Source organism: Eulemur rufifrons, chromosome 19 (assembly GCF_041146395.1).
Source record: "Eulemur rufifrons isolate Redbay chromosome 19, OSU_ERuf_1, whole genome shotgun sequence".
NCBI classification, from domain to species: Eukaryota; Metazoa; Chordata; class Mammalia; order Primates; family Lemuridae; genus Eulemur; species Eulemur rufifrons.
The window spans coordinates 64642150-64663378 of record NC_091001.1 but is presented as its reverse complement, the minus strand read 5'-3'; the positions used below and the strand labels follow the sequence as shown (position 1 = coordinate 64663378).

Below are 21229 nucleotides of genomic sequence, written 5' to 3'. Positions count from 1 at the left end.
GCAAGCACATGCCCTCTGGCTATGTTTTACACTAGACTTGCTCCCCAGTGGGTGTCTCTGAACTCTCAGGGCTTTGAATCCAAGCAGAACAAAAGCAGAGGTCCTCTGTGACTACTCTGTGCTCAGGGACTTCAGGATCCTACGAGGGGCAGCTTCAGTAACACATTTCCCAGCATCTTGAAAGAGCAAGGTCAGAGTGGGTGTTGAATGCCTCTTGCTGTGGACAGTGAGGCCAGGCACTGTCATCTGGGAGGTTATGTGTACCATGATGCAGTGAGCAGCAGCCCTATCACCTGCGAATGTATCCTCAAAAAAAAAAAAAAAAAAAAAAAAACAGACAAAAAAATCTTCTGGGCTCAGACAAAGTAGACTTGAATCATTCTCTGCTAATTATAAGATGTGTAATTTTGGTCAAGTTAATCTCTAGCTCCAGTTTTCACATCTGTAAAATGGGGCTAAAATCTTCCTTGGGTTATTGCAAAAATGAAATGAGATTTAAAATTTCTATTTTCTAAACTATAATTGCTGATATATGGGAAAGTTATTGGTTCTGTGTGTTGATCCTGCATCTGGTTGCTTTGCTTAGTTAGCTACCTTATAAAACTTCAAATAATTTATTAAGTGATTCTCTGGATTTTTCTAAGTAAATCATTTCACCCAGAAAAGAAAGTTTGATTTACTTTCCTATATTTATACCATCTTTTCTTCATCTTATTGCATCTTTTGCCAGGGTTCCAGCATGATATGGAAAAACAGAGGTAACAGTGCCCTGCTTGTTTTGAACTTGACTTTGATGGAAAAACCTCTAATGATTCTCTATTTGATACAATGTTTCTAGATAACTGAAGTGACTATAAAACCCCCAAAGATGCTGGATATCATGATTTTTGATATCTACTGAGATGATCACACCATCTTTTCACCTTTAATTAAATTATTGATTAATTCACTTAGAGTCAGCCTCTCGCTCTAATTGCCTGGCTAGAGTACAGTGGCATCAGCATAGTTTACTACAACCCCAAACTCCTGGGCTCAAGCGATCCTTCTTCCTCAGCCTCCTGAGTAGCTGGGACTACAGGCATGTGCCACCATGCCCAGCTAATTGTTCTATTTTTCTTTTGTAGAGATGAGGTCTCGCTATATATTGCTCAGGCTGGTCTTAACTGGGCTCAAGCAACCCTCCCACCTCGGCCTCCAGAAGTTCAGGGATTATAGGTGTGAGCCACCATGCCTGGCTGTAATTTATTTTATTAACGTGGGAATTAAACAGCTAGCTTTTCCAATATAAACCATCTTTGCATTCCTGGAATATATTCTACTGGTCTTTCATTAAATTTGTCTTACTAATATTTGACAATTTGATGTGATTTATCAATATTTTTATTAAATTAAAAAAGAAATAAGGACAGAGTCTAGCTCTGTCACCCAGGCTGGAGTGCAGTGGCACAATCATAGCTCACTGCAGCCTCCAATTCCTGGCTCAAGTGAAGCAATACTCCTGCCTCAGCCTCTAAAGTAGCTAGGATTATAGGCGCATATCACCATGCCTGGCTAATTAAAAAAATTTTTTTTTGTAGAGACAGGGTCTCAACTCAGGTTTTGCCCAGGCTAGTCTTGAACTCATGACCTCAAGTGATACTTCTGTCTCAGCCTCCCAAAGTGCTGGGACTACAGGCATGAGCCACACCCCCCAGCTGTCTCCCATACTCTTAAAGATACAGGCCGGAGGTTCCTCAGGTTCCTGTACTGTGTAAATGGTTCAGCTCCTCCCGGCTATCCAGATGTGCCCCCTGGATATGTGCTGTGGTGCTCCCTGCAGCCCTGGGAACTGCACACAGGTGCGCAGCTGCCTCCCAGGACAATGCTGATGTGTTCTGTCCTCTCACATAAACCCGAAAGTGGACTCTTTCTACACGCTAAGCCTTTCTAAATATGATGTAATTAACCAGCAAGATGTGTAAAGTAGATAAAACATGAAAGTCTGGTTTGTGCCTAACAGCCGGTGCTATTTCAATATGGAAATTGAGTAGGTACATATTTATTAACATGTTAATTCATTCAGTATTGAGTACCTACTATATGACAGGTACTGTTCTTAGATACTGGGGATATAACAGTAATCAGAATGGATAAAAATCCTTCATGAGGCAAGCTAGAGACAGGAAATGATTTTTTAAAAAGATTTTTCTTACAAACTTTGTTTTTAGTTGGGGTATAACATAAAGTACTCAAATCATAAGCATACAGTTTAATTAACTTTTACATATTTATATACCTATGTAATCACAACTAATATCAAAATATAGAACATTTTCAGTCTTTCAGAAGGCTTCCTTGTTTTCCTTTCAAATGTAATAACCCTCCAAAGGTAATTATTCTGATTTCTATCAATATATTTTTCTAGTTTTTGAACTTTAAATAAATAAAATCATATGGAATGTACTGTGTGTATCTGACTTCTTTCACTCAAAATTTTATCTGTAAGTTCACCATGTGGCTGAAATTTATTCTTTATGCTGTGTGGTATTCTATATTATGAATATACCACTTTTTTTTTTACCCATTTTCCTGGACATTTTATTGTTTCCAGTTTTGGGATATTGAGGATAAAGTTGCTATGCACATTCTTAAAAAAAAAGTTGAAACAGAATTTTAGAAAAAATTGATTTTAATATTGTAACTTTTTTTTTTTTTGGGAGACAGAGTCTCACTCTTTTGCCTGGGCTAGAGTGCCGTGGCGTCAGCCTCGCTCACAGCAACCTCAAACTCCTGGGCTTAAGCAATCCTCCTGCCTCAGCCTCCCGAGTAGCTGGGACTACAGGCATGCACCACCATGCCCACCTAATTTTTTTTCTATATATTTTTAGTTGTCCAGATAATTTCTTTCTATTTTTAGTAGAGATGGGGTCTCGCTCTTGCTCAGGCTGGTCTTGAACTCCTGACCTGGAGTGATCCTCCCACCTCGGCCTCCCAGAGTGCTAGGATTACAGGCGTGAGCCACCTCGCCTGACCGATAACTTGACAATAAGTCAAAATCTGAGGTGCAAATGACACTGAGCTGAGGCTGCCTGGGCCAATGAACTGGCTGTTTCCCCAAGGTCGTCAGTGCTGCCTGGTTTGGGTGGGATCTGGGCTGAACGGAGACAGGCTCATAGCGGGTTGATGCCTCACACAAACATGAGGCCAGCCCCCTCCTACCGTCCGGCCAACTTGGTAGTGTGATTACTCCTGGAAGCTTGGCTACTCTTCCCTCTCCTATGGAGGGACCTTGAGTTTACTAGGAAATTCCCAAAGATGCACATGCAACTGTTCACATGCCCTGGGCCCAGGAGCGAGCCTTCTTCATTTGGAAGCTCAAGGAGGGAAGGAAAGAACCAAAAGGCCAAGCCAGATGAGGAGACAGTTTGCTTAAACTGTGCATCCCTGGGCTGGAATTCTGGCTATGGATCAAGGGCTTTTGGGGGTATTAAGGATGAGTTGGATGCATTTCAAAGTGAAACAAGTCTTTTTGGGACTATGTGCACCCCCTTAATTCCCCCGTGTTTTCCTGCTAAATGTTTTTCCAAAACGGGCAGGGGGTGGAGGCAGTGGCAGCTGGCACACAGTGCTGAGGGAGAGGAAAGGTGTGCCTGCGTCTGTCTTCTCAAGGAGGATGCTCCCACCCAGCACATGGGCCAGGCCATGAGAAGGCGGCAACCAGCAATTCCCTTCTCCTTCCTGGAGATGGTGATAGGTGGGGCGAACCCCGCCTCGAGGGCAGCAAGCAAACAAGCCATTTCATCATCCCTGCGTCCCCAGGAACTCATGAGCTGATTCAAGAAACCACAAAACGCAGAGAATCAAGCCCTGTCTGAGCAGCCATTTCAGGAGGTCACCAGGCCTACATGTTTTGAGTAAGGTATAGTATAGACGATAAAGAAATTGCTTAAGGAGCCAGCCCGTATCATCAGGAGTCATGCAGCACTATTAGGCAATAATAGAAAACCTCAGGCCCGACTAGGCCATACATCTTGCACAAAGTCACTTAACTTCTTTGGGCTTCAGTTTCCTCATGTGTTAAACAAGAGGGTTGTACTAGGTGATCTTCAAGGTCTGTTTGAGCTCTAACAATTTTATGTGTAACCCTTCTCTCCTGCTCCTAAGAACACTGCAGTTTAGAGGAGTTTGACTCAGCCTATTGCTCAGCTGATTTAAGAGCTATAGGATTTAGTTTGATTAAGTAGAATTTCTGCCTTGTCTATGGATGCTGCTGTTATTTTGAATTTTTTAAAGGTGGATAACTAGTCATTATGACCATGTTTGCATTATTTTTGCTGCAATCTACCACCAGTATTTCAACAGCTGATAGAACCAGAGCAACATCCTTCCGATTACAAGGGATTCTCATTTTATATTAGAAAAAGGTATACACACCCCTCCCCCATATTGTAAATATAACCATTGCTCTTCCTCTTGGGCTGGGAGTGCCTCAAAGGCTCTTGGCTGCTCAGGTTGTTTGGATGAGCTGCCAGCCTTTCCCCTCCACCTCTACTGGCACTGACAGAACTCTCTGGCCAAACAGGAAGTTGCCAGCCATTCTGTCAACAGCTCTTTGGGAACAGGTAGCTCCACTCACCTGGCCTGAGGGCCTACACTGGTTTCAGGTGTCCTCTTTCAAAGAGGCAAGCAGATCAGGAAATAGGCTAGAGCCATGCTCTTTTATAATCCCAGCTACAAGGTAGCTGCTGGGGGTGGAAAAGAGATGACTTTGTCCTAGACTCTAGGACGTTTATCTTTTCTCTAGGACCTAGAGGATTCTTTCATTGTGAAAATAGCAAAAACAATTAAAATAAAAATTTTACATTTCCAAATTTTGAATTTAGATGACTTTCTGTTATGAAAGAAAAGGAAACTTTTATAAACCCACAGCTTGGATTCCCTGGAAGGACCAAGGGGTTGGGAACAGGAAAGGCTGGGTTTCAGGTAACCTGAATATGTACTCTGTATGAATTAGTAAAATGGAAATAATTGTGTTTTATTATCCACAGCTTAAAAAGATGAGATGATATCTATGTAAATGAAGCAAGACACAAGTGGGAGGGCTACTGTAATGCCTTTGAGCTTCCTGAACCTGAGAGCATTTCAAAGCTTTTGTTTAGATCCTTAGACATTTAATTAATTTAGCACTATAGGTATTACAAGTTGAATAAAAAGATCCTCTTCTTACAGTGCAGTGCGAGCTTGATAGTTATTGTCATTTAGAAGATAAAGGAGCTCTCCCTCCCCCATCTTCTGAGACCTTCCACACCACCCCAGCCAGTGCTGGGTCTCAGCCAGCAGCAGTTATGGGATGTGCTGCTCCCTGGGTCAACCCTGAAGTGGAGGGCTGCCCTCCCAAAACATTTTTGCTTTTCTTAATAAACCACCATAGGTCAGTTTCACTAGTTAAACTTTGTAGAAGTAATTTATTTCCTAACTATTTTCTCTTTTACTTACCACTCCCCACCTTACTCCCAATCCCATACTTCCAAAAGTAAAGACAGCAGAGAACATTTTTGATCAACTGATCTTCTAAAATGAGACTGGGGCTTTGAAACGGACAGGGAAACCTCATACCTCCACTAAAGAGACAGCCGAGCTTTTAAGCCAATGCACCAGTTGAAAAGTCCATCATTTAGGCAGTTCTGCCAGTAAAGGAATCTGGTATATTGAATATGTAAAATTTGGTGAAACATATTGGATAAATATTTCCTTTCCTTAAACTTCTCTGAAAGGCAGAGAAGTTTGCAGATTGTGGAAGCAAGCACCATTCACTTCATCTTTCTGAGCCTTGGTGACTTTATCTGCAAAAACAGCAGTGTACCTCACAGGGTGGTTGTGAGGACCAAATGCAGTAACATACGTGGAGTGGAGTGCTAAGTGCCAGGGACAGAGCCAGTTTCACCCCAAAATCCCTTTCCTTCCCTTCCCTTGGGCCAGTGAAGAGAGACTCGAAGGAATTATATTCACCCAATAAAGCTTTGCGCTCAAAGGATCAGTGATCACAGCTAACTAAAAGCAGAACCAAGTTTAGAATCCAGGCCTCTCCTCACACTCCAAACTCCACAAACCCATTGATCACATACCACCTCGTCTTTTAAAAAAACACTCCTTAGAAAATCAGCAAATGAACCCCATTTTTTAAACAATAGGTAGATATACCCTCAGCTTTAATGTTTGTTGGGGATGGAGTAGGTGGAAAAAACGCTTCAAGAAAAGGAAAATGTGGCCGGGCGCGGTGGCTCACGCCTGTAATCCTAGCACTCTGGGAGGCCGAGGCGGGTGGATCGCTCGAGGTCAGGAGTTCGAGACCAGCCTGCGCAAGAGTGAGACCCCGTCTCTACTAAAAATAGAAAGACATTATATGGACAACTAAAATATATATATATACAAAAAATTAGCCGGGCATGGTGGCGCATGCCTGTAGTCCCAGCTACTCGGGAGGCTGAGGCAGCAGGATTGCTTAAGCCCAGGAGTTTGAGGTTGCTGTGAGCTAGACTGACGCCACGGCACTCACTCTAGCCCGGGCAACAGAGTGAGACTCTGTCTCCAAAAAAAAAAAAAAAGAAAAGGAAAATGTGCTATTCTGTACTCTTCTCCTGTAAATGAAGCTTTGATAATTACAAAATTCAATGAATTCACTTTTTTCCACTTAATCAAGAATGAAAAAAAGCACAACTTGCAAACACTCAAAAGCTCATCTAGGACAAAACAAACTGCTTCTCGGTGCTTTGGTTCTAACCATGTGCTCTGGCCATGCTTTAGAGAACACCTGGGGTGGATGGGAGGGGTCCGGGATGTCATTAGGGACAACTGCTCTGAATAGCCAGAAAGTCATAAAATGCAGCTTGTAATAAACAGGATGTCAAGGGTTCAAGCACAGGGCATGAGGAAGGACCAAGTTTTCCAGTATGGGCAAAACATGGCTAGAAGCTGCCGCTGCTGCGAAAGACAGGGCATTTTTCCTGTAAGGAGGACTGCCTGCCTGAAGAAATAAGGTACAGCGAAACATCAAAACATAACCCCAAACCAGCCCTTTTCATCTGGGTTCTGGGAAAGCATTAAGCCCCACACAAAATGCTGTGAATGACTCTTCTTAATTCTGCAAAGGATGGTACACAGTTGGCACCATTCTAAGTGCACAGAAGAGAAGTTAATTCATTATATACGATGGATGTCTGACAGTGCTGGGGCTTAACTAGGAATCTCAGTTGAGAAGGGTTGCCCAAATCCAGGAACAAAATACTCTGGTGGTAGTAGAAATCTAGACGCCGAAGGGAAAAAAAAAAAAAAAATCAAAACTTTATATATGGCAGGGCCCCCTGTGCTCAAGCTTCAAGTTGCTACTTTGGGGGCCTCAAGAGCACAACACTCGCTACAGCAGGCTCTGCGTCCACCACAGGAACGGTTCACATGAGCACTGGTCACACGTTTATCCTCTTCTCTCTCCCCTTTCCAACATGGGACCAAGAGAATCCTGAAATATAACTCTTATATTTGATTGTTGTTTTAAAAATAGAATAGCTGAAATATCATGAATGTAATTATTCAACTGAGGAAAAGAGAAATAGCCGTGGTGAACTGGGAAGGTTGGGAGATGGGGTTGGTTGTTCTTCCGCCATGATCTAGCCGTGCCTCTTAGGCAAGTCCTCCATCTGACTGAACTGCTTCTGTGACTGTGTGTGTAAAATGAGGTAAATCCTACTTCTTCAATAGGAGGAAGGAGGCTGGATGAGATGAACTCCTGATCCCTTCCAATTCCAAGACCTGTAATTCTAAGGACTTGGCATGTCTACAGCCACCCTCACCCTCCAGCAAGCCAGACAATTCCAGCTAACTCCCGCCATCCTACCTTTAATGTGCCATTCTTTACCTGGTGGATATACTGCTTCCCAATATCAGGCCAAGAACACAGTGACAGCCACTGTGAAGTGCCCAGAGCTGCAGAACACAACCTCTGCTGAGTCTCTTTATTCTCCTTAAGCCCCGAGATATGGAAATCAGGATGGCTGTAACTCAGGTGTCTCTCTTGACTCCCTTTCCCTTGACTCCCATTCTGAGAAAGCCCCTCTCATTCTTCGGTCTTTTCTTTTTTAAAAATCAAAGCAACACATGGATAGCATTTAATAAATCAAATAGCAGCCCCTTGGTCTTACCCTCTCTATTCTCAGCTTCTCACTCCCCAGAGAAACACATTTTCACTTTTTTATGGCTCTTCATTCTGGTATTTCTCTCCATTTGTAAAATACTACGGTTCTCCTACTATTTCCTGATTTTCAGATTTAGATTATTTCAGGGGTACTTCTTATGGAAGATGAAGACTTAGCTGTTTAATATACCCCCAAGTTATCTTCCTATAAAGCAAATATTAATATGTCTCTAACCCCCAGTTTAGAGCCTGAGTCCAGCCACTCAGCACAATGACAGCTGAAGCAACGACAACTGACACAGATTCTAGATTAGCCTGCTCTAGAAGTATGCATATACCACTGCAGCTACATTCTCCCAAGATCATTTAAAAATTGTCCTTGTCTATCTCTGAAGATGCTAACATTTAAAAATGATTTTAGAATTCTGCAGCAGTAAATAAACCACTAGGTTTTAATGGACCAAACCCTATCAACAGGAGTTTGGGAAACTGTTCATTAGATGACCATAAAACCTGGAGGCTCTCCAGTTCTCTACAAGCCATTTTCTCTACTCCCATGCCCCATACCTAATAACGCCCCCCTTCCTTGCTGGCTCCAAACCCTCTGGCCTTAGAGTACTCAACTGCTGCGCTCTGGGAGAGTTGGTCCTAGGCTGGAGAGCAAATCAGCTCAGCTTACCCACACAGCTAAAGTTCTCATAGCTCAGGTTTACATGGACCTCCTCAAGACATGCCGGTTACCAGAAGTACAACGGGGAATGACCTCAGGAGGTTTCAACTCTGTCCCTCTCAAGTCTCCCCAGCCTGGAGTGGAGGGAAAGCTGTCCACTGGAGGCACCAAGAGTATGATAACTCCTAGCAATGGCAAAACACTCCCCTGCCACAGAACGCTAACCTTTTTCTGTTCCTGTTGTTGCTTTATAGTCTTTGCAGTATTTGGCTTACAGATTTGTACCAAATGGCTCAGATGCTGGAATTTCTTCATACATCCATATTTAATGCAGGCTACACTCTTGCCACCTAGGTGTCTGTCCTCAACTGGATTCACTATTGCCACTGGGGTCCCCCATGGAGCAGAGGGGGCTATGAAGGGATCCTGCTACAAAGGAGAGTTGATGGGAGGGCAAGGAGAAAGCTGAGCAGACAAAAGCTTACTGTGAGTGACCACGGGGAGCTCAGATCTTAACTGTAGACTGAGTAGAGAACACAGCTAAAGAAGCCCTCAAAATCAGCCACCTCAACTAGTCCCTAAGGATAACAATAAAGCAAATGAATAAAATATGAAAACCTAAGATTGTTACTATACTCATCCGGGGTTCACATTATCAGTTTATTGAGCATCTAGAGAACAAAGCTTTCCTGGGTTATAGAGGCTACAATGATGAATAATCTGCTTAGGATCTAATTAGATGAAGACTCATTCATTCAGCAAATACAGTATGAAAGAAAAAAAGAAAGGACAGGCTGTCCAGTGGTGAGAGAGAAATAAAAAACATTGTATAGTGGTAAAGTCTAGGCAAAAAAACAGAGAGAGAGAGAGAAATAAAAAACAAAGTGCTACGGTATTTTAAAGGAGAAAGAACAATCATGACTGTTTGACGGAGAAATATTAGGAAACATGAATGGAATATATAGGCCAAACCTCAGAAGGTCAGAGCAGTTGCTAATCAGGAGTTTCTGGCAGTGGCCCGGGCAGGAGAGATGTGGACAGGCCTGGGCTGGAGTCAGTGAGACAGGAAGGAGAAGCAAGGGGAGGCTGTAGGGGCAGCGGTCCCGGCACCTGACAACAAAGCGCAAGGCAGAGCACTTTCCTCCGAGGAATGCAACATGGTTCTAGAAGTTAGGACAAGCTGATCTGAAGGATAACCATGAGAGCTGGGAAAGTGTGAGCAGAGACAGCCACACTTTTGTGAAAATACAAATCTAAACAACCACTCCCTGGGGAGGTACCCCTTCCCCCAGGCTTTACTCCTAATGAAGTAGAACATTAATTAAGGAGTGCTTATGCTCTTGTGCATCAATATATTGTTCACAATATTCTGTCTTCCTCCTAGCCCCAAGGAATCTCCTGAAACAGAGGGAAAACTCGGGCTCCAGTGGCAGAAACAGAAAAAATAACACGCTTCGTTCCTCAAGTTATAATTCTGAAGGTTTTCCCACACATGCTGCTCTCTTAGAAAATTATTATTATTCTGATCTATCATACGTTTTAAGAGGGTCTTATCACCATTTATAACCTTTCTCTGATAAATGAGTTCCAAGTTCTAGATATAATATCTGTCTTACCAATAAGTTTCAGAACACAACAGAACTTGGCAAACTGTAGACCACACAGGAGTTAAAGCAGTTGCTTGTGTCCTTGGCTCTGGGTTTCAGACATCTGTTTTAGGGCAGAAAGTCTAATGACAGGGAGCTCATGAACGAATGGGAACCTGGTCTGTAAGCCCTGGACGACCCTCCCATTTTCCCATGGCTGTGTTCCTACTAGTTAATGGCCTAATGATTGGGCTTTTCGTGGTGAAGGGAGGTACTATTATTCATTGGTCCTTGTTTGTCAACAAATGGAATGAAGGCAATTGATCACACACATCAGGGCCTACATGGAATGCAATTAATTGAGTTTCCAAGTGTCTGGAAGCAGCAGGGCTGCTTCTAAACTTTCTTCCAAGCATTTGGTGTTACCCTGGAGTAGCACATGGATCCCCTGTGGATTAAAGGGCAAAACCGGGAGGGATTCTGGCTTCCATCCTCCCTTTCACTCTTGCTCTCTCCAGATTGTATAAATCACTTCTGGCAGGTAGCTGGGAAGCAGCAGCGAATGACAGTTTTGCTCTGGAGCACAGGAAGCCACCTTTTAACCCGCCTGCTGTTGTTTGTCTCTCGAAACGTGACAAAGGAACAGATGCAAGCAACATGCCAACTGTTGAGAGGATCTGCTCGGAGCACTATAGGAAACCTGTTCAGAGCCACATCACACTAGCCGCTCCAAGGAAGGACAACTGAGTTCATTTCCTGAAACCCCAACGCATGCTCTGTTCATGTCAGGTTGGGATTGGCAATGCTCAGGCAACTCAGCACGCACACTCCCGCTTCCACCTTCGTCCCTGTGGCTCCCCGGTCTTGAAGCCCCTTCCTGAACCTCGTTCAAATGCCACTGAGGTCCAGTCCAGCCTCGCCGCACACCCCTTCCCCGCAAGGTCTTTTCTGACCGCACGCTGCGCTCTCATCTCTTGACCAGACTACTTTACATGGTGTGTGCCAGTCTCCAAGCCCCTCATGGGGCAATCTCATCTCTGTAAACCATCTTGTATCTCCTTAAGGGTTGCAGCCAAGGCTACATACCTTCGTATTCCCAAAGGAATAGTTTTTCAAATCACTAGTTGCAAACCATGAGTGTACTGGTAAACAAATTTAATGGACTGCACCCAATATTTTAAAATATGAAATAAAAACTTACAAAAGACACTCTTGGGACAACTGAGGAACTATAAAGTGGATATTAGATGACACTATGAAATTCCTGTTAATTTTCCTGGGGATAGTAATGGTGGTGTGGTTGCATAGGGGAATGCCTTATTTTTTTAGTTTTAATTATTTTTATTAGAATTTATTTTTTGGAGCAGTTTTAGGTTCACAGCAAAATTGAGTGGCAGGTACAGCAATTTCTCATATATTCCCTGATCCCGCACGTGCACAGCTCTCTCATTACTGACTGCTCCCCCCCGAAGAGTGGTATGTTTGTTATAATCGATGACCCTGTACTGATACATCATTATCACCCAAAGGCCACAGTTTACATTAGTGTTCACTCTTGGTGGTGTACATTCTATGGGTTTGGACAGAAGTATAATGACATGTATCTACCATGATAGTATCATACAGAATAGTCTCACTGCCCTGAAATTCTTTTGTGAATACCTTATTTGTAGGAGATCCATGCTAAAGTACTGAGGGGTAACTTACTTTCAAACGGATCGGCAGATAATATCTGTGTGTGTATGTGTGCGTGTGTGTGCATGTGGGCCCACACCTATGTGTATAAGTACACACACTCACACAGATCAAGCAAATGTGCCAAAATGTTATAACTGTTCCATCTAGGTGTAGAGTATATAGGTATTCACTGTATTATTCTTTACGTTTTTATATTCTGTGTGTTTGAGAAGTTTTATAATCAACAAAAGGAAGAAAATGAAATAGAGAAAAAAGTCAGAATGCAGAACATGAAGTATTTGATTCCAGGTATCTATTGATGCATGTGTGTGCTGGGTCACAACATAAACGCATTTCTTATTGTGGGTCAAGGCTCAGAGCACAACAGCAACTTGCAGCCCTAAGCACACTGTAGGCTTTCAATGAACTATCTATTAATTAACCTCTAGAAGAATAGGATTTAACTAAAGAAACAAGCTGAGAAATCATTTTGTCCTCAGTTACATCCCATTAACTCAAGCTGTGTCAAAACATCTAGGCCCTTTCCTGCCTTAGCACACTTGGGCCTAACCTTAACTCAGCCTTCAGGCCTTTCTTATCAGACAGTTAATTACTCTTCAGGAAGAGTACTTCTAGCTTTCCCCCATGACAGGGAGAGAAGTATGCTAACAGAAGACCCCAAGTAGGGTGAGCAATTGTCCTGGTTTACTTGGGATTGAGGTGTTTCCCAGGACTAGGGACATTTGGTGCCAAAATGAGGACAGATCTGGGCAAACTAGGGTAGTCGGTCACCCTAAATCTGAGAGACGACTTTGGGAGAACCCTGGACAGATCCGGGAGAGCTCACACTGTTGTGCTGCGTGGCAGATGGCAACACTGCAGTGTGAGCAACAGGGCGAACCCAGGCAGGAAGACGTGTGCCAAGACAGAGATCTCTCTAATGGCTTCCAAACAGCAACAGCAAATGCCGCACTGCAAAGTGTCTCCCATGCCCTCAAACAGAATCTTTCTCTGATTATTCATCAACTAATCTGGAAAGCAAAGGACAAAGGACACTTACTGTAAAAACGTCATCATCACCAAGCTCAGCTTCATTATGGATGGTGGAAGATGATGTTGTTGATCCTAAAAAGACAAAAACGTAATAAAAAGTGTTTCCCAAGACGATAAGTTAAAACCAATCATTAAAGAGTATTTTAATAAAGCCACATTTCCTTTTGCATGTGACTCACCAGGAGAAACATGTTACCTGGGAATTAAGTGCTTTTAATTTATCTTCTTTAATTGACTCTTGCCAGGATGCTCCCTAAATTAACTTTGCCTAGGGTTGTTCCCCATTCATCTCTAAAACTTCTGCACTGGCCACTAGAGAATAAGCACACAGAGGGGCACCATGCAGGAGGTGAGGGGAGAGCCTGCCCACTCCTCCAAGGGGCACATTGAGTGGCTTCTGTAGTGGCCTTGAGGTCCCGGCTTTGTAGTGGGAAGACTGGACTGGGAGCCCTCATGTTAGACCCGCCACAATCTCACTCAGCTTCTCTGGCCTTTTCATTGACCAATGAGGGAGTTTTATGCCTGCCTCCAGTTCCGAATCCATATATTGTATTCTAAACTCCAGGTTGTGGGAGCCAGTGGCCAGACAAGGAGGTTTCCTCACCAGTGAATTTTCTCTGCTTTATTAGGCAAAATTAAGGCTCTTCTCAGAAAACCCCGCTTATTTCCATCATGGAACCAAGTGGTCTTTAGAATTCAATTTATTTACTTATTCACCTTTTTCTTCATTCTGGTATGCAAATCAGTATAACCGTCCCACTTTACCCTGCAATAGCACCCAGTAATGTGTGGATCAACTTAAATGACCAAAAGAAAAACATATTTAAATTTGCATAAGTGACAGATATACCAAAAGGGAAATTTATTCTCTATCTTTTCCTTTTCTGGGTTAGGTCTTCTAAAATGTACATTTGGAAAATATTTTGTTATTACATAAAATTGAAATTAAAAGAATTGCTCAGAAAAGGATGAAAAATACTTAAATCTCCAACAAGACATTGCAGGAGGAAAAACAACAGTTCCATAATACCCTCTGTGCAATTCCTATTGGTCAGTCTTTCAGGATTTTTCTTTACTCTTTGAATTAGTCCAATCAATCAATGTTTAGGCAAGTTTGATATAAAACAGCTAGGTAGAATGTACATAGAGAAAAAATTGTAAGTAGGAGAATCAAACTTTGTACCTTCAGTAATTAAGTACATGGACACCACACAAACTTCTATCAATAATACAGGAGATATTCTCTCTCTAAACATTTAAAAACTATTATTTAAAAACATTTTAGGCCAGGCATGGTGGCTCATGTCTGTAACCCCAGCACTTTGGGAGACTGAGGTGGGAGGATCACTTTAGGCCAGGAGTTTAAGACCAGCCTGGGCAACATAGCAGGACCCTGTCTCTACAAAAAATAGAAAAATTAGCCGGGTGTGGTGTGTGTATCTATAGTCCCAGCTACTCGGGAGACTGAGGTGGGAGGACTGCTTGAGCCCAAGAGTTCAAGTCTGCACTGTAGTGGGCTATGATGGTGCCACTGCACTCCAGCCTGGGTGACAGAGTAAGACCTTATCTCAAAAAACAAATAAAATAACATTTTAAATATTTGCCACTTATGTAAAACCTATGAGGTGAACATTAATTTTTATTATTTTCTTTTGGCTATCTCATGGTTGCTGTTTATGGATTCACGTTCTAACTAGAATTGTCTTACTACTGATTATAATAATGTTAAGTGATTTTTCTAAGATTTGTTTTAATCTCTTCCCCCAAAACCACTAATGAAAATGATTTCAGAACACTTTTACTTCTTAAACAAATGAAACATACATTCTTTTGTGACTCACTTCCCCAAATTCTGAATTTGACATTAACATGCCTTGCTTCATATTTCCTTACTCACAGGGCCCTGGCTATGGCACCTTTAACCTGTTGATTTGACAAGAGAACGTGAAGTGGAGAATTTGTGTGTTTGCATCTGTGGACTCTAGCCAAGCCCACCACGAGACTGACTGCCCAAGGGCCTTCCAGGTCCTTCATCAGATGTAACACAATGCCTACTACTCACCCACAGACCAAGGCCTAAACTGAACCAGGGCTCCAGAGGTCACGGATCCCTTTCTTTTTCAGTGGCAGCCGTACACCCCGGGCCTCTGATTACAGGAGGACAGTGGGTAGGCCTGGAGCCTTCTGAGCCCTCCAGAATCCATTCTCTACTTCTGAGCCAAGACAGACCAGACCAAAGCCATTTCAATAATCAGGACAAGGTGAAATCAGTCAAAAACACATGCATACGGCAATCCAGAACCTGCCTGCTTGTTTTTTCACAACAGAGTCTAAAAACCAATTGAGATCATTTATCACTCTTAAAGCTATCTCCTTTCCCCTACATTGTCACTTTAATTCCTCTCCCTGGGTGCTCCAAAAGTTTTGGTATCTACTGACCTGGCCCCAAACCCTCCTATAAATAAACTACAAGCACATGATGACAGACTATTGGAAGTAAAAGAATTTGGCATATTTCTGTAGTCCCACTAACAATGCAGCAACAAGTTCAATACCTTCTATAAGGTCTTCGATTGCTTTCCTCACTCCCCTGTCAAAGGCTCGAGCGTCAGCAGGGCTTTGGAAAGTCAGTCCAAACTTCCTATTATCGACCTTCCAGTGATGAAACGTTGGATTGGCTTTGATGTAGACCAAGTCCTTCCTTACATAGCATTCCAATACCACCTGAAGGATGGAAACACACAGGCCAGTTACTTGTGGAATAGCCATGATGATATCTGGTTACAGAAGTCTAATTAGGAACCATCACCGGTGGCAACTAATGAAAACCCTCCATCCCGTGCCTGCACACATCTGTGAGTCTCTCTATCTCAGAAGAAGCTTCTGCTTGCCTGTGGACTGCTGGTCCCTTGGTGTTGGGGATCGCCACTGTCCTGGCTGTAACTCCATCACCATGCTCCTCTGCTTCCCATTTACTCCCCTTCCACCTGCCCCTGACTGTAGGGCACTAAGCTGATGTCCAGGTCTTGGGTCTTGCACTGTTCAGGTTTCCTGCTTCTATGTCGGGGCCTTTGTATTAATGGCTCTGAGTCTTCTCTCCCTGTCCAAATGGGTGACTCCCCATGACCCCAAATTCAACAAGTTGAAAAATTAACTAGTTTGCTTTGAAATTTCTGCCACTAGTCTCCTCTCCCAACTTCTCCCTATCTGGCAATGCCCCCCCTTCTCTGCTCACTCTGGCTCAAGATTTCTATGGTCACCTTTGCCGCCTCTGCTTTCTCTATCCCCTGGATTACCAATCACCAAGCCCATTCCATTTTTCCTTCTGCATTTCTTATACTAACCCCATTTCAGTTGCTGCCACCCTTAACTTTACATTAGGATTACTATTATAATCTCCAAGTTTCTAGCAATTTAGTCTCAGAACTGGCTTTTACTGAGCTATAACTTTGAGTAGATTGATCTTTTCATTTCTAAGATGGAAATAACACCAGTGTTATCAATGAGATCATGAACATGCTCTGAAAACACTAAGTAAATGAGAAACTCTACAGGGTCACACTCATTGTCCAGTATATTTCCACCATCAGATTTTACTCCTGTATTTACTACAGTTCTCTCTCTTGTCACCTTCACAATTCAGTACCTGATTTCATGTTATACTCTAATGGTTTCACGTGTATTGGTCTTGCTCCCCAGCTAGACTACAAAAGGTCAAGATGTATTTTTTTTTTTTTTTTTTTTTTGAGACAGAGTCTCACTCTGTTGCCCAGGCTAGAGTGAGTGCCGTGGCGTCAGCCTAGCTCACAGCAACCTCAAACTCCTGAGCTCAAGCGATCCTCCTGTCTCAGCCTCCCGAGTAGCTGGGACTACAGGCATGCACCACCATGCCCGGCTAATTTTTTTTCTATATATATTTTTTAGCTGTCCATATAATTTCTTTCTATTTTTAGTAGAGATGGGGTCTCGCTCTTGCTCAGGCTGGTCTCGAACTCCTGAGCTCAAACGATCCGCCCACCTCGGCCTCCCAGAGTGCTAGGATTACAGGCGTGAGCCACCGCGCCCGGCCGGTCAAGATGTATTATAAAATAACTCCCTGTGTCTAGCACAGCGCTGTTGTTGATAAAAACACCAAAGATTATTTAATATTACAGAATAAAAGAAGCACTGCAATCACATGAATGTAAACTTCTTTATTCATTAAAAAAACACAAACTGTTTACAGTATTTATTCCTATAGCTTCATTATAAACACCATAATGATTCTGCTAAGTATTCATAGCCTTGATCTTGTTCTGGCAAAGCTCTGCATTTAACACAATGTGATCCTATTAATTTAGACTAAGTGAAGGTCAAGAGTAAATGCCTGCCTCAATTACTAAAATTTAAATTAGAGAATATCTTTAAATGAGTACAGATTTCAAGACTACATCAAAGCAAAAAGAAATTAAATGCTCCCTAATAAATGTTCCCTAACTTAAATAAATGAGAATAATATTCAAATTCGTATACCAAATTGCAGTCCCAAGCAGTTAACTTTATTACATTGTATTGAAATAGGACAACAGTTCCCTCACACAATTCTATTTATGATTAAATTCCTTATTATGGCCATTTTCCCCTAAGAATAGTGCAATGATTAAATGTCAGCCCAGCCCCATTCCAAACTGGGGAAATCCAAATAACCAAGGATTTAACTAACAAATGTTATCTATTTTAGAATTTAATAGTCTCAATATAAAGTCTCAAAATAAACTTTTTGTAAAAACAAAAGACTCCAACTTTCTCCGTACTTTCAGGGTGAAAAAAATTAAGTCTTTGGTTGACATTTTCCAATTTTAAAATTATTCCAAAGATATATTATAGTTTCTTAGAAAAGTGTAAGTAAAATAAGTGAAGCCACCACTTTAAGTTAAGTGAGAAGGGGAATGAGATACCATCTCTTTATGTCCTCTGAAGCAAAATAACATCTTTATGTATCTAGGTTTAACAACAAAAATGAAGAAGTTTAGATGCTTTGATCTTCGTAACAGATATAAACACTCTGGTGAAGTTTTGGCACACACATAATTAGGCATTAACTTAAAACTTGAGAAAGACTTTTTAAAATACCTTTTCAAATAAGATGCATGAAAAGAAAACAAATGATTATATTCTTTGCAGGCTTTAAAAAAATCTACACGAGAAATACATACTGTAAAAGATTTAAGTAATTTAGATGAACACATGAAGGCTGCATCCTTACTTATCTCTCCCTCCCATCCTCAACACCTCTCTATTTCCAGAGAGGTGGGCATCTAGGTAATTTGTAATTGATCACTTTTACAGACAATGATGTAATTTACATCCCTATATGTTACAAGTAAAAATTAGAATTTTGGACAGCTTCCCAATACTTGCAGACTTTTTAATGAGTCAGTGGCAATAAGAAATGTGATTTTTCGATATTATAGAATAAAAACGTGTCAACATTTGGAAGATCTGCTTAACTCAGTAAACCATTATTTTCCTGATGACCAATGCATGAGGTTATGAAATCAGGTGTGAGTAGAAAAGATCCAGGGTGCAAGATAAACCAGTGGATTTTAATGTGACAGAGAATGAAAAATTCATTGAGATGGTTTCAGATTTCACATTTAAGATACTATTATGGGTAGAGTTTTAGTGTAGTATCAAAGAAGAATATCTGTAATTGTCTGAAAAGGCTATTAAAATATTTCTCCTTTTCCAACTACATATCTGTGTGAAGCTGGGTTTTCTTCATCCATATCAACCAAAAGTAACATATTACAACAGACTAAAAGCAGGAGTATATATCATTATAGAATTCAGCTATTTTATATTAAGCCAGATATTAAAGACATTTCCAAAAACATAAATAAAACAATGCCACTGTTCTCATGAATTACTTTTGTTCTGGAAAACAGTTACATGGTTATTTGTCATAAAATGTCACTTATAGTAACAATATTGTTTAAGAGTTTTTTAAAATTTCAGTTTTAATTTCTAATTTGGTAAACAGTAACAGCTATAACTCACCAAAACCAAAGCTCTTTAGGGTTCTACATAAATTTTTAGAGTGTAAAAGAATCCTGAGATCAAAAAAGTTTAAGAACTGTTGATGTCCATAAATCTTTGTGTATAAGTCTTTTTCTATAGGATAGTGTTCTAGATGCAAACTGCTATGTAAAAAGATATGCACATTTAAATTTAAGATTCTTGGCAAGGCGAGGTGGCTCACCCCTGTAATCCTAGCACTCTGGGAGGCCGAGGCAGGAGGATTGCTTGAGGCCAGGAGTTTCAGACTAGCCTCGGCAAGAACGAGGCCCTGTCTCTACCAAAAATAGAAAAAAAGCCAGGCATAGTGGCATGTGCCTATAGTCCCAGCTACTCGGGAGGCTGAGGCAGGAGGATCCCTTGAGCCCAGGGGTTTGAAGCTACATGAGCAATGATAATGCCACTGTACTCTAACCAGGGCAACAGAGTGAGAGCCTATCTCAAAAAATAAAAAAATTAAATTAAATTAAAATCCTGCCAAATTGCCTTTCAAAGAGCTTTGCCAGCTCAAATTCCCACCAAATGTTACGCGAGAATGTTCCCTGACCTACACATGGGCAACGACTGGTATGATCAACCTTTTAGATTATGTGATTAATCTTCACAAGGTGGTTTCTCATAGGATTTAAGGAGTAAACTTCTGTACTCCATCTAAAGTAAGATGCAACTCAGAAAATTTTAATTTACATATAATTTCTTAGGCTTGTTGTCAACTTACCAAAACATTACCTGAACGACTATTTGTGAATGGGTGTCTGGAACAGAAACTTTTCCAACAGAAAGACACAGTGGCAGTTCAGTTGACAGGCCTCAATAATATGTAGTTAAAAGCAAACAAACAAACAAATAAACCCCCCTAATAACATGTTAGGTTCTAGAACTGTACTACACTGGAAAAACTACTGGCAACACTATTTTTATCAGAAAGAGCATTTCATGCTCTGGTTGGGATACCGGGAACTCGATACCACCCATCCAATGTACCCTTAAAATGATTTCCATCCTCTCCTTGCCATCCCACCTTTGTGGGGGTTCCCTCAACAACCCACCCTCTCCAGTGGGCATAAGCACTGGATTACAGAAGCTTGAGAGGCCAAAGGATACACTCACTGTATCTGCGTGCGTGTGTGTGTCGTGGGGATGGGGCAGGAGGAGGGGTTAGACATCACTGAGTATAGGAACCCAGAATCCCCCCCAGAGTGTGAAACGGGCAAGGTGAAGGATGGAAAGATGGAGAAGTAGAGCTGGGAGTATGGGTGTGTGATTTAAGTACTAGCAAATATAAAAGCCCAGAAGTGTGGAGTCACAGAATGTAAAAGGGATGGAAAGAGGGATGGGGAGATGAAGAAACATGATGGAGGAGGGGATGAGGTACACTGTTAGGGTTGTATTATCCTTTACAATGGCAACAACAGAAGCAGGTTCACAACTCCATGGGGGTGGACCGAGTACGAGGACTGCCCTATTAGTAGGAAGAGTTAGTATGAAGAGACTAGGCTTTGGCTTCCCAAAGAAATGGGCTCTAATGCAGGCTCTGCCAATGACTGCATGCCCCAGACCGGGGAAGTGGACCATTTCCTGGAGCACTGAGTTTCCCCACTATTATATGGAGATAATAGTATCTTACTCCTTTCAGAATGTTGCAGGAATTTAACTGAGGTTATTTATGTAAAGGGCCTCAAACAAAATGGTAAAAGTTTATAATTATTATGCAAGTCACTGGTAAGACACAGTGTTTATAAAACTAAGGGCCTGGATTAGACAACCTAAAGGGCCATTTTAGGTTGAAATATTCTATGACAAACCATAGAAATACCATGAAAAAAAAATAGCTCTAAAATATATATAACCCTTCTGATAAAATAATTTTCTAACATAGCACAATGATAAAAATTAAAAGGGGGAAAAATTAAAAAAAATCTATCAAAATTTTGTAGGAAAAGAACACCAACTAAAGTAAAAAGGCAAGCAATAGATTATAAAAATATATTTGCAGCAAATATAGCAGATGAAGATTAG

General features: G+C 41.6%; 1 protein-coding gene across 3 annotated transcripts in view; it reads right to left on the bottom strand.

Moving 5' to 3' along the window:
• The window catches only part of SPRED2 (sprouty related EVH1 domain containing 2), a 111664-nt gene that overhangs the window by 9388 nt on the left and 81047 nt on the right, over positions 1-21229 (bottom strand). For all 3 annotated transcript variants that reach the window (XM_069495277.1, XM_069495278.1, XM_069495280.1), the window contains 2 exons: positions 15709-15877; positions 13161-13225 (listed from right to left, as the gene is read on the bottom strand). In XM_069495277.1, the coding sequence (XP_069351378.1) occupies positions 13161-13225; positions 15709-15877 (234 nt within the window). The remainder of the gene's footprint in view (positions 1-13160; positions 13226-15708; positions 15878-21229) is intronic.